The 12773-nt window shown below is 51.8% G+C and overlaps 7 protein-coding genes across 7 annotated transcripts; 2 read left to right on the plus strand and 5 right to left on the minus strand.

Moving 5' to 3' along the window:
* Nucleotides 1-161: 161 nt before the first annotated feature.
* Nucleotides 162-1718, plus strand: BO88DRAFT_470167 (DUF895 domain membrane protein; the record flags this gene model as incomplete). The annotated part of the gene is made up of 4 exons (XM_025711651.1): nucleotides 162-252; nucleotides 320-1367; nucleotides 1417-1513; nucleotides 1560-1718. 4 exons carry the CDS (start codon nucleotides 162-164, stop codon nucleotides 1716-1718), a joined length of 1395 nt encoding a protein of 464 aa, XP_025559683.1.
* A 63-nt stretch (nucleotides 1719-1781) lies between these two features.
* Nucleotides 1782-3773, minus strand: BO88DRAFT_394256 (threonine/serine exporter family protein; the record flags this gene model as incomplete). Its single annotated transcript, XM_025705147.1, has 2 exons — nucleotides 1782-2550; nucleotides 2644-3773. 2 exons carry the CDS (start codon nucleotides 3771-3773, stop codon nucleotides 1782-1784), a joined length of 1899 nt encoding a protein of 632 aa, XP_025559684.1.
* Nucleotides 3774-4915: 1142 nt separating this feature from the next.
* On the minus strand, nucleotides 4916-5374 carry BO88DRAFT_428273 (uncharacterized protein; the record flags this gene model as incomplete). Its single annotated transcript, XM_025709074.1, has 1 exon — nucleotides 4916-5374. The coding sequence occupies one exon, from the start codon at nucleotides 5372-5374 to the stop codon at nucleotides 4916-4918; it is 459 nt and encodes a 152-aa protein (XP_025559685.1).
* Nucleotides 5375-5723: 349 nt separating this feature from the next.
* Nucleotides 5724-8020, minus strand: BO88DRAFT_428274 (2-dehydropantoate 2-reductase; the record flags this gene model as incomplete). Its single annotated transcript, XM_025709075.1, has 6 exons — nucleotides 5724-6735; nucleotides 7014-7043; nucleotides 7099-7314; nucleotides 7374-7423; nucleotides 7512-7762; nucleotides 7927-8020. The coding sequence occupies 6 exons, from the start codon at nucleotides 8018-8020 to the stop codon at nucleotides 5724-5726; spliced, it is 1653 nt and encodes a 550-aa protein (XP_025559686.1).
* Nucleotides 8021-8470: 450 nt separating this feature from the next.
* On the minus strand, nucleotides 8471-9761 carry BO88DRAFT_407221 (short chain dehydrogenase/reductase family protein). The gene is made up of 4 exons (XM_025707367.1): nucleotides 9604-9761; nucleotides 9335-9545; nucleotides 8908-9282; nucleotides 8471-8857 (listed from the first exon to the last, which is right to left on the minus strand). Exons 1-4 carry the CDS (start codon nucleotides 9699-9701, stop codon nucleotides 8543-8545), a joined length of 999 nt encoding a protein of 332 aa, XP_025559687.1. The 5' UTR covers nucleotides 9702-9761; the 3' UTR covers nucleotides 8471-8542.
* A 419-nt stretch (nucleotides 9762-10180) lies between these two features.
* Nucleotides 10181-11480, plus strand: BO88DRAFT_490284 (DUF1769 domain-containing protein). The gene is made up of 3 exons (XM_025712766.1): nucleotides 10181-10482; nucleotides 10539-11045; nucleotides 11110-11480. The coding sequence occupies exons 1-3, from the start codon at nucleotides 10317-10319 to the stop codon at nucleotides 11337-11339; spliced, it is 903 nt and encodes a 300-aa protein (XP_025559688.1). The 5' UTR covers nucleotides 10181-10316; the 3' UTR covers nucleotides 11340-11480.
* Nucleotides 11342-12694, minus strand: BO88DRAFT_371377 (isopenicillin N synthase family dioxygenase). The gene is made up of 3 exons (XM_025704202.1): nucleotides 12369-12694; nucleotides 12252-12320; nucleotides 11342-12201 (listed from the first exon to the last, which is right to left on the minus strand). Exons 1-3 carry the CDS (start codon nucleotides 12681-12683, stop codon nucleotides 11488-11490), a joined length of 1098 nt encoding a protein of 365 aa, XP_025559689.1. The 5' UTR covers nucleotides 12684-12694; the 3' UTR covers nucleotides 11342-11487.
* Nucleotides 12695-12773: the final 79 nt, after the last annotated feature.

Consider the following 12773-nt stretch of genomic DNA (forward strand, 5'->3'; position numbering starts at 1 on the left):
CATTAAGTTGGTGGTGGGTTTACCGAGATCGGGAGAATCTTCTTATCTGTATATGAATATGTACTTATATAAGTAGGTGGTAGATACCCTTGCATCTACCCTAATCTTTCCTCTGAGGAACCTTTCACTAGACTTTATTCAATATAGGACGTTTGGGGAAAATGTCTCTCGAAAAACAACCATCCTTAACGGATGAGGAGGTACAAGATACACCATCCTCTACTCCCTTCGAACCGAGTCGGGATCATAAAGGTACATCAATACTACCACTTCCACCCCCCCCTCCTCAGACTGACTACTAATACTCTGGGTATGATAGTAAAATGGTACCGCTCAACAACCTACAACGCCCTAGTCCTCGGCCTCTGCAACTTCCTCGCGCCCGGGATCTGGACAGCAATGAACAGTCTCGGCGGCGGTGGTTCCGAAAGTCCCTACCTCGTTGACGCCGCCAACGCCCTCACCTTTGGCCTAATGGTATTCTCCTGTTTCTTCGGGAGCGTGGTCGTCCGTCTCGTCGGTATAAAATGGACGCTCATCCTGGGCACAATCGGGTACGCGCCATACGCCGCCGGACTCTACACACACAACCGATTCGGGACCGACTGGCTCGTCCTCTTCGGCGCAGCGGTATGCGGACTATCCGCGGGGATATTCTGGATGGCGGAGAGCGCGATCGCGCTATCCTACCCGGAGCCAGAGAACCAGGGCCGGTTCTTAGGGCTCTGGTTGAGTTTCCGCGTCGGGGGCCAGATCCTCGGCGGGGCGATTAATCTGGGGTTGAACGTGCATCGGAATACAGCGGGGAGTGTGAGTTATGCTGTCTTCGGGGTGTTTATTGCGTTGCAGGCGTTGGGGCCGGTGGCGGGGTTGTTGTTGACGGAGCCCAGGAAGGTGATGAGACGGGATGGGATGCAGGTGAAGTTACGGATTGCGCATAGTGCGTGGTATGAGGTGAAGGCGATGACGCGGTTGTTTTTGCGCAAGGAGTTTCTGTGCATTGTGCCGTTGATTGCGCAGGCGACGTATACGGAGGCGGTGATGTTCACGTATTTGGATCTGTGGTTTAGTGTGCGGGTGAGAGCGCTGGGGAGTTTCTTGTCGGGCGTGTTGGCGCTGGTGTCTGGGAATTTGTTGGGCGCGTTTTTGGATAGTACGAGGCGGTTTGGGCTGAAGACGAGGAGTCGGGGGGCGTTTTTTGTGGTGTTGGGGTTGCAGGGTGGGTGGTGGGTTTGGGCGACGGTTGTCACGACGCAGTATACGAATGAGGGGAGGAGTGGGATTGATTGGGTGGATGAGGGGTTTGCGAAGGGGTTTGTGTTGTATTTGATGTGGGTGGCTGGGTTTCAGCTGAATTATATGTTCTTGTGAGTATCCCTGGATGGGGTGAGGGTTGGGATGTGCTAACTGGGATAGGTACTTTGTGGTTGGTAATTTGGCGGCGGATGAGGAGGAGGTGGTGCGGATTAGTGGTTTGTTGCGCGGGATGGAGTCGGCGGTGCAGGCTGTGTCGGTAAGTGGTTTCGACTGATTCTTGTGGATGGTGCTGATGAGTGTAGTATGGATTGAGCAGTGTCGGTATCATGGCTTCTGTGGGAGGTACCTATCTCAACTTTGGCCTCTGGGGCATCTCGCTGCTGCCGGCGTGGCTGGTCATTCGCCAGTTTGGTGTGAGTCTGGAAGATCGCAAGGTGGCGAGGGATTATGGACGTGATTGATGGAGATATAGAGAATCATAGATCATAGAGTATGTTCAGTAAGCTATCTACATGATGCAATATTCACAAATTGAATAAACCGCCCTTGCGTTTTCCACCCGGATAGACCACCATTGCGGAAAGAAACAGACCGACCGTGATTCCCAACGCCGTCTGTATCATACTCAGCGCCAAACCCCCCAGTGACTCTTGCGTTTTGGTTGTGGTGGAATCCGAAACGGTGTCGTTCTTCACTGCTTCTGCATATGCCAATCCCGAGATGATCGATCCACTACTGGCCAGACCAGACGAAACCAGCGTCCACATGCCCGGTACAATAGCCGCAGCAGCATGTCCATGCCACACCCGACTGTACAGGTTGGCACACAATCCGATCGTGAACGCCCCAATCGTACTGCCGAACCGACTGTCCAAGTGGTTGGCGGTAAAGTAGTAGGTCGTGTAGCCTGCAACGCCCATGAAGGACATGATCGGCAGCTGCTTCCATTTGGCCTGGTTGAGGATGGCGGCAAAGGCGCAGTAAACAGCCACAAACACGAATTCCTGCACGTATACGCTGCCGTAAATATTGGTATCCCGTGAAGGGCAGGTTGTGGCCGTGGTCGCATTATCGTCCATCAGCCCGTAGATCGTCAGACCGACTGTCACGCCGTACCCGAGGAAAAGCGAATAAATAATAGTATAGACCAGTCGGATGGACCCTGCCACGATCTGATGCGATTGCAATTCCAGACTGCTACACAGCACGGAGTATCCTGGAAGGATCAGTGCAATGGACGATTCGGCCAGGGCGGAGAAACAGAAAATAGGTTCGCCACTGGAGTAGTAAATGCTTCCAAATGCACGAGCCAAGAACGACGTGAGCATAGCAACAGTAACTTCGAACACGTTCGAGTACAGTGCAGATCGTGGTGCCAGCACATACTGCAATATTCCGAGCAGACAGCCCAGGAAGAAGATGATGGGCATGTCGACCGGGCGCGCGCTGAACGCCCACGGACCCACCGCCACACTCGCGAAACCGGACAGCAAGACCAACAGCCAGGCCTGATGAATGCGACTCTTTCGCGTAAGGAGATCGTCCATCACCGGGAGTGCCTCATCCGGCGACAGTCTGCCATGGAGGACATTTTTGTAGCAGTTGTGAATGTCCCCGAGTCGGCCAAGGTCCAAACCATGGCTAGTCCGGACCAGCTTGACCTCCGCAGTACGGGTAAGGGGATCGTCAAATGAGATAATCATGCAGCCGGGAATGTACATGAATTGGCCGTTCACGCGCAATCGGTAAGCCGTCATCTGCATGTATTCTTCCAGACGATGCGTCGGAGCGCCGAACTTCATCAGTGCGCGACACAGCTGAATCATATACCGCTGGCGGGTGAGAAGCGAGCCAATCTTCTGCGTCAACAGCTCCTCCTTCATCTTCCTCCGACCTTCTTTGTCGTTTGTTGGATCCTCATCGTACCACTTCTTCTTGCGACGTTTCCGCAGATCAGTAGGTAACGGCGCCAGTCCGTCTTCTGTCGATGCTGGGATAGCACCATCGTCATGAATTTCCTCCGGATTATGTCCCATCTGATGACTGAGTAAATGCCAGAGCACACCTCCGACCAGATTCTCATCATTGCTGTTGGTCCGCGACGGAGTCTCACCCAACCCCAGGTTCTTGACAAGATTATTAGCATCAGAACCCAGCACCGACTGAAGCTTAGAAGCGTAGGCAGCATCCTCGAGTTCCTCCTCGGCGAGCATCTCTCTCATCTCGATATCCTCCTGAAATCCGTAGTCTTCCGGGTGCCAGGCCGAGTCGAGTCCATCACCGCCGTCAGGATCACGACCGAGTTTTTCGGCGAGTTGTGAAGTGCCATCGCGGATGGCCTTGAAGAGCACGCCCCACTGGTTACCCCCCGAGGGCGGAGGAGGATTTTCGCGGGTCAACGGGCGTTCGTCATTGTTGGTCGATCGGTTACCCAGACGGTCGTCGTCACTGGAGGGGTCGGTGTCGCGTCGTGGAGGACCCAAATGGGTTTTAGATTCGTCAACTGGGCTGGACATGCTGAGCCGTAGGCATACTAATGACAATAATCACGAGAGGATCCTGCAGCTGTTGTCTCAGTTTTCTGAATTGTTCCTGGCTGTGCCTGAACTCTCGGAAAGCGTACCACGGAACGGCACTTACATGCTGTGGCAAGGCAAAAGGAAGCGGCCGAATGACAAGTAACGGCGGTGCAGAAGTTGGCACGACTTGGGCCGGGGAAAGTGAATAGAATTTGGCGGGAAGAGCAAGAAGAAAAAGATTCCGACTAAAGGGGTGTTGACCCACTAGAAAAGAGGAGAAGCGCCGAGCAAATGATGTTATCCCCGGCCAGATGCTGATCCTCTACGGATTGGGAGGGGTTCGATGCCTAGTCGCTACGTGGATAGCCACGAACACGTCCAGTGCTGCAATAGTCTAGATTGGATGCCATGAGCATCGAGGGAGAAAATTGAGGGAAGACGTCTCCACGGGGAAGTCACTTCATTTCTGAAAGATGCAGCGAATTCCTCGGGCCAGACTCCCCTGAAGGAAAGGAGCTTCTGAAACAACGGCGGATCAGCCCCCACCACAAAGCTTCGCCCCTTGGCACTGGCCGTTGCAGTCCCTGTTCGATCATGAATACTAGCTGGGGAAGGGGAGATTGAGTTGGGATATTATCCCCAGATATGATCGATCGCACTATAATAAGGGATAATTATAGCCATATTACAGATACTAAGTATAGCAGAGAGATGGATGGACTGTGGATGGAGACCGACCCAACCGAGGGGAAGGGATAAACCAGAATAAACTTGAAATGACTGACGGACTAAACTAGTAAGGGTTACTGTTAGACTAGCTTCAAATTCGGGAATAACGGCACCAGTCATCAGTTGTTGTATCCACCCCCTCGGCACTTGCGTCCGACCAGTCTTCCGTGGTTGGCGAGAAATGTCACTGTTTGTCTGCTTTGCATTCCCCTTCTGTTCCAGAACATGTTGAGCCACGGTTCTAGCCATCAGCCATCCTCGCTTACCCCCGACTTGTCATTCCAGACCTGGTGGATACTGTCTCTGCTGTCCATTTATTTGACACACTCCGGACCCCATTCATCCACAATTGTATTGCATTCCATTCCAACCAACACAATTGGATTAGATACCCTCCTAGTCTCCTTTGGTCAATCCTCTTCCGTTCCAAAGTATAACTCGCCCTCCTTCCCATCTCTCTTGAAGATGCCCAGTTCCAAGGCCAAATGCACCACGTCCTCCACCCAGTCGGTGCAGCGATACAAAGGCACGGCCCGGTTCAACGGCTTCCCACTGAGCGTCAGTTGAGCTGGGGGAGGTGGGATTTCCTCGGCACATTCCCGCTCAAATCGGATCACGTCGTCTCTGGCGATCACGGCAATCTTGCGCTTCGAGTCCATCACATAGCCCGGCAGCAGTTCGGGATCGGGGGTGTTGCGATGGCCGTAGTCCATGCCGCGCAGAATGGTGCCCACCACATGGTAGAGCCGACCGCTGTTGCAGAAGGGTTCCGCGTCGGGGATGGTTTCGATGAAGATGGCCAGGTGGTTGCGCACGCCGTGCTGCTCGGTGAGGTAGACGTCGTAGAAGTCGGGGGGTGATTCGTCCATTTTGAAGAAAGGTAAATTCCGTGGTAGTAAGGAGAGGTTTGATAGTAGTGAGCGGATGTTTATGGTAGTGAGAGGATGATGACTGCGAAGTAGAAGAGAGTTCTCTCGCTGGCTGTTCTTTGACCAGATGATTTGAGTGAGGCAGCAGTGCATTCACTGTCCAGCCTGGTGGTTGCCTGCTGTCACTGGTATCAAAGAGTAACACCCCCTGGCGTCAAGTATGCAGGTGAAAGACCGCATTCACATAGCAGCAGGCACTTCACGCTGCCCCAATATCTGTCATGCAGCCTGCACCCATCATTCAAATCTACATCTACTGTTCAAGGAATAGATCACTGATCACCTCCTATCAAATTCTACACCCCATTAACACATCCAACCTCCCCTTGGCCAATGCATACACCGTCTCCAACCGGGGCATCGACACCCCACACTTCCTCCCCAGTCTTACGGCATTCCCCACGATGGCCTCGACCTCAAACGGTCTCCCCATCTTCACATCCTGCAACATACTCATCTCCCTCCCTGTCCCTTCCCTGGCCCTCCTCTCCGCCAATGCAAACCTCTTCTTCGCCGCCTCCTCATCTACCCCTGCAATCCCAACCGCCCTGGCCAACGCCACAATCTCCATCATAATCCCCCAGGCCAAGTCACGCGCAAACGGCTCCGAAGTCAACAGGAACCCACCATCCGTGCACAATGACAACGCACAGATCGGATTCCACGCCGCGTTGAGCAGCAATTTCGCCCACCTTGCCTCTTGTATATCCTCGAACAGCACCGCATCCCCGCCTCCTTTGATCATCAACTCGACGAATTTCTCCGCCGCCCGTGTATGTTCCTCCGGTGCGCGTGCCGGATACGTCCCCAGTTCTAGAAGATCCAGCGGCTCCGCATGGTCGATTACACCAGCTTCTGTCTGTACAGTGGGCAGATATACTACCCCGCTGATGACTGGATTCGAAGGAAACGCGTCCGCGATATCTTTCTCGATGTCGATACCATTCTGCGCCAGGACAATGGCGGTGTGTGGGTGATTTTCAAGCACCGGTCGAAGCTGGTCGGCTAGGGAGGGCGTCCGACCGGGGAAAGCCTTCGTTGTGACCAGCACATAATCGTATTCAGTGTCGCGGGGACAATCGTGCAGCGAGCGAACGGTGTGGTCGGGACGATAGGTGACGGTGCCGAAGCGGGGACTGCGCAGGGTGAAGCCGTGGTGGGCAACGACGTCGTAGTTGGAGCGACAGACAGCCGTGACGGTGCAACCGGCTCGTTGCAGCTGGTGAAGGTAGATGGCACCGACGCTGCCGACGCCGAAGACGAGGACGGAGGGGGAGGCTGTCATGATCATATGATGGTTGCTCTGGGATAACGTGGGAGTCGGAGTTGGTTGGCGGCTGCGCCCGACACGTGGGTCGGTCGGCTGGGTGAGTCTTCTACCGGGTGCAGCAACTTTACCATCTATGAATTTCTATACAGCTTTCTATTATTTAATTGATGGCAGGAAGTGTTATAGATCTATATTCTATACCCCATAAAAACGGTACTGGGTGATGTACATATTCGCAACATATACCACCCACCGTCTCCTTCCACTGATATAGTAACCCTCTAGATCTTCGCCTCCGACTTGAGATACTTCTCAAAGAAATCAGCCAGCTGATTGTACCTATACCATCGTCAGACAAACTCCCCTCAACTCTGCAAAAATAATGACAACTTACCCCCGCTGATACTCCGCCAACCCCTCCGGTGTCTCCAACTGAGCACGAGCACCCATCCAGCCATGCCACATAGTCGGATACGTCTCGACCACGCCTCCAATGCCATTGCCAGCAATAACCTCAGCGTATCCCTTCACAGCCTCAACCGGCTCATCCTTCGATGCCAGCACAATATGCGGAACAGTCAACTTCTTAGCCTCCTCGACATCCATGAACCTATTCCCCATTAGCATCACATCTATGAACCCAACAAACCATAGAGGAGTAATTCGTACCCAGGATGCACCTGCCCCGTCGCAACAAACGGCGAATTCGGCCCGGAGACCTGCGCAGTAACCTAGTACCAAACCCACATCAGCATCACCCCCTTCCCGAATACATCCAACAACCAACTATGAAATGAAAATACATACCTTCCCACCCCAACACAACCCAAACGCGCCCCAACTCCTCACGCCCCCAAACCTCACCCTCGCATCCTCCGCCACCCTCCTTAACACCTCCACCTTCTCGCCGACCGCCGCTTTCGTATTAATAAACCCAAACAGCGCCGCCTTCTTCTCCTCCGTATCGGGCGGGAACCACGCGAGATCTGCACGCTCGCCGTGGAAGAAATCAGGCACTAGCACGAGAGCATTGAGTCGTGCGGCGAGGAGATCTGCCCCTTGGATGGTTTGGTTCGAGATGCCGAAGATGTCGTAGATGTCGATTATGCCGATGGTGGCTGTTGGGGGGCCGGTTATATCTATTACGTAGTAAGTATCGAAATGGTGAGTTGAATGGTTGGCTATAGATTGATGCGATGGGATGGGGGATTGATGGATGTACATGTCTTCAGATCGGCGATTTCGGTGTAAGTTCCCTTGGGTGTGTATCCTGAGGATATCACGGGGGGAATTGTGCGGCAAGCTTCGCAGGTCATTGTTTTGTGGATATTGTTGGGGAGATAATTGGGGTGGTTAATGGTGGATTTGGTGGAATTGAGTGGGATGAGAGCAAGAGGGGTTATCTGTTTATCTATACCTGGACGGACTGAAGATCCTCATTGCCGGAGATAGCTTCCGCCCGGCTTTTAGCAAGTAAATGGAAGAGACCAATTCCCGTGGTGGTCGGGATTGTTCAAGCAGAGACCGGTGGGCCTGGGAGGCCGGTTACGGGCCGGGACCGCTTTTCGATGCAGACCCCGGAGGGGGAGTATTGGTGCGATTGCATGGGAGGAGGGGTTTGTGGTGCTAAGTCCGGCGGAGATAAGAGTATTCCTAGAGTAGGAGGGAACCATATGCCAAATTATATAGGGAGATAGTTCTTATATGGGGAACAATAAAAAGAGCTGTTGGAAGATATTACAATAGTACTCCTCCTGGAAAGCAACTTGCAATACAAATACATTCTAGAGTTGAATTCATCATTATCATAACATACATCATCGCTGTGCTACATCTACTCATGCACTCGCATTCCAGTCGACAATGGCATCATCGCCAACCTTCTCCTTGATGATCCTGTGACTCAGGTCCCACAATGCCGCACCCAAGGTAGGATCCGACGCCTGGGCAGTCTCCTTTCCGGGCTGTGCAGGGTCACTGAAGTAGTATCCGTTCCAGCCCTTTTCTTCAACTTCGGGGCTTGTCGCTGCATATAGTGCGCTGAAAGAGCCGTGTTCGGGTGTCCGACCGGCTGCTAGCATTACTGTTGTTAGCAGCTTGCCCAGGAGGCCGGGATATGCGTCTTTCCATTGTTGTTGCATTGCCGTGTTGACCTGATCTCATGTTAGTACGACCATTTGGTAGGAGGAGTTAATATACTTACAGCACCCGGGTGCACAGACAACGCGTAGATGTTATCATTATTAGGTTTGATCACCCGATCCAACAGTCCGTACTTGACTCCAAGAATGATAGCCAGCTTCGTCCGACCGTATAGCTCCAGATTTCCGACCTCCGGGTTGTTGATCTCCTCTAGCGTCGCAAAGTGCACATTCTTAGGCGCCATGCGATGCTGCTCCGACGTTTCGAAGACGATTCTCGGCGCAGGTGTGTTCGGTAACTTGGACGTCTTTCTCAGCAACGGGTACACCAGATTCACGACATAGAACTGGCCCAGCCAGTTGACCTCGAAATGGCGATCAATGTTATCGTGTGTTTCGCCGTATTGGTTAACGTTTATTCCGGCGGAAAGGATAAGCTGTCGCCAATATTAGCTACGCCATCTCCGAGGATTTTGCGAGTGAACGCACAAGATCCAATCGATCTTCCTTCTTCTTGAAATCTTCAAACACCTGCTTAATTTCGTTCAGGTTGCCCATGTCACAGGGAAACCATTCGATCTGCGCATTCTCGCCGGCTTCTTTCTTGATTTGTTCGATCGCGGCCTGGCCTTGCTCTTCCTTGCGGTTGGTCATGTATACCTTGGCGCCATTGAGAACAAATGCACGGGCGATCTCATACCTGAATTCACGAGTTAGATATGATCGGGTGATTGGTTCATATTGTGGTAGAAACTGACCCGATGCCCAGCGCACCGCCAGTAATGAGAGCGACACGGCCGGTGAGATCATGGATCTCCTTCTTCGGACCGAGAATAGGCTGTAGAACGGACTGCATTTTGGCTATGTGTTTTTGTTCAGAATGGAAGCAATTGTGGAAATTGAATCGAGATAGAAGTGTTGTTGAGGGTGCGTTGGCGCAAGATATTAAGGTTGCAGGGCTAGCTAATTGACTTCGCGCGTAAGTATGATATCAGGATAGTGTCACTGTGGTGCCGTGGCTGGGGCGAAGTGCAAAACAAGGTTACACTCAGGTCGGACATGACTTGATTTTCAGGGCCATCCTGAGACCAGTGAATAGAAGATATTCTAGCCATTGCCCTGTCGACTTATTATGCGATGCTTTCGCTATTGTTTAAGGATAGAGTGGTGGGTGAGATGATCACCCGCAATCTAATCCAGAGGGGACCTGCATAACTATGGATGACTAACGCTGCATGATTATGCGTCATATGTAATCTGGGTTAAAGTGAGATGCACTACGTCATTCCGGTAGCCAACGGCTTTAGAAACTCCAAGGTAGAAAGCTACTCGACACATTCTAGACCATTGGTATGAGGGAAGGAGTCATTACTATCCTGAAATTTTCTAATACAATCAAGAACTCATCGAGGCTTGCAATATCATATCATCTGTGTAAATAATTCATACAGCATATCCTATCACTACCACAATGTTCTCCAGCGCCCCTTCCCAAAACCACCGCCTGAAAGTCACCGCGGGCACATCCTACACACCAGAAACCCACGAAACCATCACTGTAAATAGTACATCTCCTCTACAACTCAAGAGCGACCACTTAACCAGCAATCTCTGGGTGCGCATCAAAGACTACACAGGTATCTACACCCTCACCTCTCCTACATCATCACCAATACCTAACACATCATGGCAGGCTACCCAACCACCTCCCCCAAAACAAACCCCTACTTCGACACATCCCCATTCAACCAAAACCTCTTCTCCCTCACCTTCACCCTCAACTTCACCCACGACGTAAACGGCAATGACCTCGTCTTCGGAAATGACTTCGACCATCCGATCCGTTCATACCTACCAACAGGATTTGGCACGGCGCTGAAGATAGTCAAGTCCACACTTGATCCCTCGTTAGATGGTGACGCATATGCCGACAAGCCATATTCATATAGTCCTGGACTAGCGTCGTGGAATCAATTCTCGATTGGCGAGAAGCAGGAAGATGACGGGCAAGAGGACAATATTATAGTCCAAGAAGGCGGCACGGGGTCTGGTTTGGATGTACGAAAGGAGTGCAATATTCCTGATAGCTCCTCCTCACGGAGAACGCATTTCCAGAATGAGGAGAAGAGGAAGGGGTTTATATTTGAGAAAGGGAGGACTTATGCGGTGGATTTTGGAAATGGGTATTTGGATTTTAATGGTACGTTACGCATTTTTCTATGTGTAGTTGGGTAGTTAGGGGACTATATGCTGACATGCAACAGAGTTCGCGATTCGGATTCCCGGATTTAGCTTCCATATAGGGAAATATGTTAGTGAGAAAAATAATGTGCTGCGGTATGTCTTGAAGAATCGGGCGACGGGGGAGATATATTTGGTGATTTGCTTGACGGTTGTGCTGGAGAAAGAAGCTGGGGATGATAGTGATGAGGAGGGGGAGAGAGATGATTTAGTAGATGTAGAAGATGAACAGGAGGTAGACGATGTGGACTAGCTGATCGGGCAAATATGCTTGTCGATGACCATTGGTGCATAAGACCCTAGAACGATGCAATATTCCGTTGTAGTTCAACCGTAGTTGGAGGAGAGGGTCATTTAGCTATATACAGCAGAAGCTCATTATATCTTCGTCAATACCACTGCTACTTCTCATACTCGCCCAAAGCCCAGTCCAACAACTCCGGATACCACCGCCGCCCGACATCCTGGTGACTCATAACCCGATGTATAAGGGTGCCTTCGCCCACCCGGCCCTTGAATATCTTGTTGAAAGTCGCCTCCGCATCCGACCTGACTTTGTCATCCTTGATCAGATCCTTTATGTGCGCTGGAATTTCAAGGGAGATATTCTCCGCCGACAAATCCAAACTCATGCCTTGGAACACAGGAATCGAGAATCGTGGTCCCAGTGGTGCACCTTGTGCATCGATAAAATTCTCTGCTTCCAAATTGACTCGGTGCGTTGTAGCCGTGCAGACTCCACCCGTGATAGCCTCCAGCGCGCGACCGATATTAACGACCAACGAGTCTTGCATTGGCGGCGCGGGGATCCATTCTCCGGCTTTGTTTTGCACCTCGAGTCCGGTATGAGGCGTGGCTTGGAGTAAGAATGTCAAAAACTCGGAATCCTTATGGGCTCCAACACCTTGTGCTTCGGATGGAGCAGTTGGAGGTGGGTATTTGATCAGTTTCAGCTTCTGCTGTGTTGGATTCTCAAAGAATTGCTGCAGTGCTGTCGGCGGTAAATCCAGTGCTTCTGCGATGAGGATCCTGAACGCCTCGGCAATTGGACTCATCTCCGCCAGGTATGCCTCCACGGCGTGACGGAAGCCAGGGATGGCTTTCTCATCGGGCCACTGTGCTTGTTAGTAAATGATATTCTAGTTGGATCATCTTCATGACGTACCTGATTCGGTCCTCTGATATTACGGTATAAAGGCGCATCTGGTGCCGGGGGAGGCAACTCGGTCGCAAACTGCTATTGTCAGTCCCGAATGGTTTTCCGAGGTTGCGACGGTCGCACATCAAACTGTTCTCGATAATCGGTTTGACGGGCTGTAGTCTCCGCTCCAAGCCTTGAGTATCCCAGAAAATGCTTACTGTTGACCATTTCGATTTCCAGCTTCTTCTCGAATGGCAAATAAAATATGTGGAATGTCTTCTCAATCAGCTCGTCGCGCACCTGAGGCGCGATCGGGGCGTTGATGAGGTAGAAGAAGCCCACGTTAACCAAAGCATTGCGCAAATTGTCGAGAAACTTGGGTTTATTCTCGGATGATGTTGCCTGGGAGTAGTCGAGGATGGGAACAGAAGTAAAAGAGGTAGGATTGACGGTCATGGTGAAGGTTGATATACGCTGTTGATGAGTTACAGTAGATGCGGGGTGGTTTTATCGGAGGCGGTGGAGCGAACGGGTGCTTGCGCCATT

This window comes from Aspergillus vadensis (assembly GCF_003184925.1).
Source record: "Aspergillus vadensis CBS 113365 unplaced genomic scaffold BO88scaffold_23, whole genome shotgun sequence".
In the NCBI taxonomy this organism is placed as follows: Eukaryota; Fungi; Ascomycota; class Eurotiomycetes; order Eurotiales; family Aspergillaceae; genus Aspergillus; species Aspergillus vadensis.

Excerpts from the sequence above, each read along its gene's own strand:
- BO88DRAFT_371377 (XM_025704202.1), bottom strand. The coding sequence starts at position 12,683 with ATGACCGTCAATCCTACCTCTTTTACTTCTGTTCCCATCCTCGACTAC. Across the intron at positions 12,321-12,368 it reads ATTATCGAGAACAGTTTGAT|TTTGCGACCGAGTTGCCTCC; the intron begins GTGCGACCGTCG and ends TGACAATAGCAG. Across the intron at positions 12,202-12,251 it reads ATATCAGAGGACCGAATCAG|TGGCCCGATGAGAAAGCCAT; the intron begins GTACGTCATGAA and ends TAACAAGCACAG.
- BO88DRAFT_490284 (XM_025712766.1), top strand. The coding sequence starts at position 10,317 with ATGTTCTCCAGCGCCCCTTCCCAAAACCACCGCCTGAAAGTCACCGCG. Across the intron at positions 10,483-10,538 it reads GCGCATCAAAGACTACACAG|GCTACCCAACCACCTCCCCC; the intron begins GTATCTACACCC and ends ACATCATGGCAG. Across the intron at positions 11,046-11,109 it reads TGGGTATTTGGATTTTAATG|AGTTCGCGATTCGGATTCCC; the intron begins GTACGTTACGCA and ends GACATGCAACAG.
- BO88DRAFT_407221 (XM_025707367.1), bottom strand. The coding sequence starts at position 9,701 with ATGCAGTCCGTTCTACAGCCTATTCTCGGTCCGAAGAAGGAGATCCAT. Across the intron at positions 9,546-9,603 it reads GGCGGTGCGCTGGGCATCGG|GTATGAGATCGCCCGTGCAT; the intron begins GTCAGTTTCTAC and ends TCGTGAATTCAG. Across the intron at positions 9,283-9,334 it reads AGGAAGATCGATTGGATCTT|CTTATCCTTTCCGCCGGAAT; the intron begins GTGCGTTCACTC and ends TATTGGCGACAG.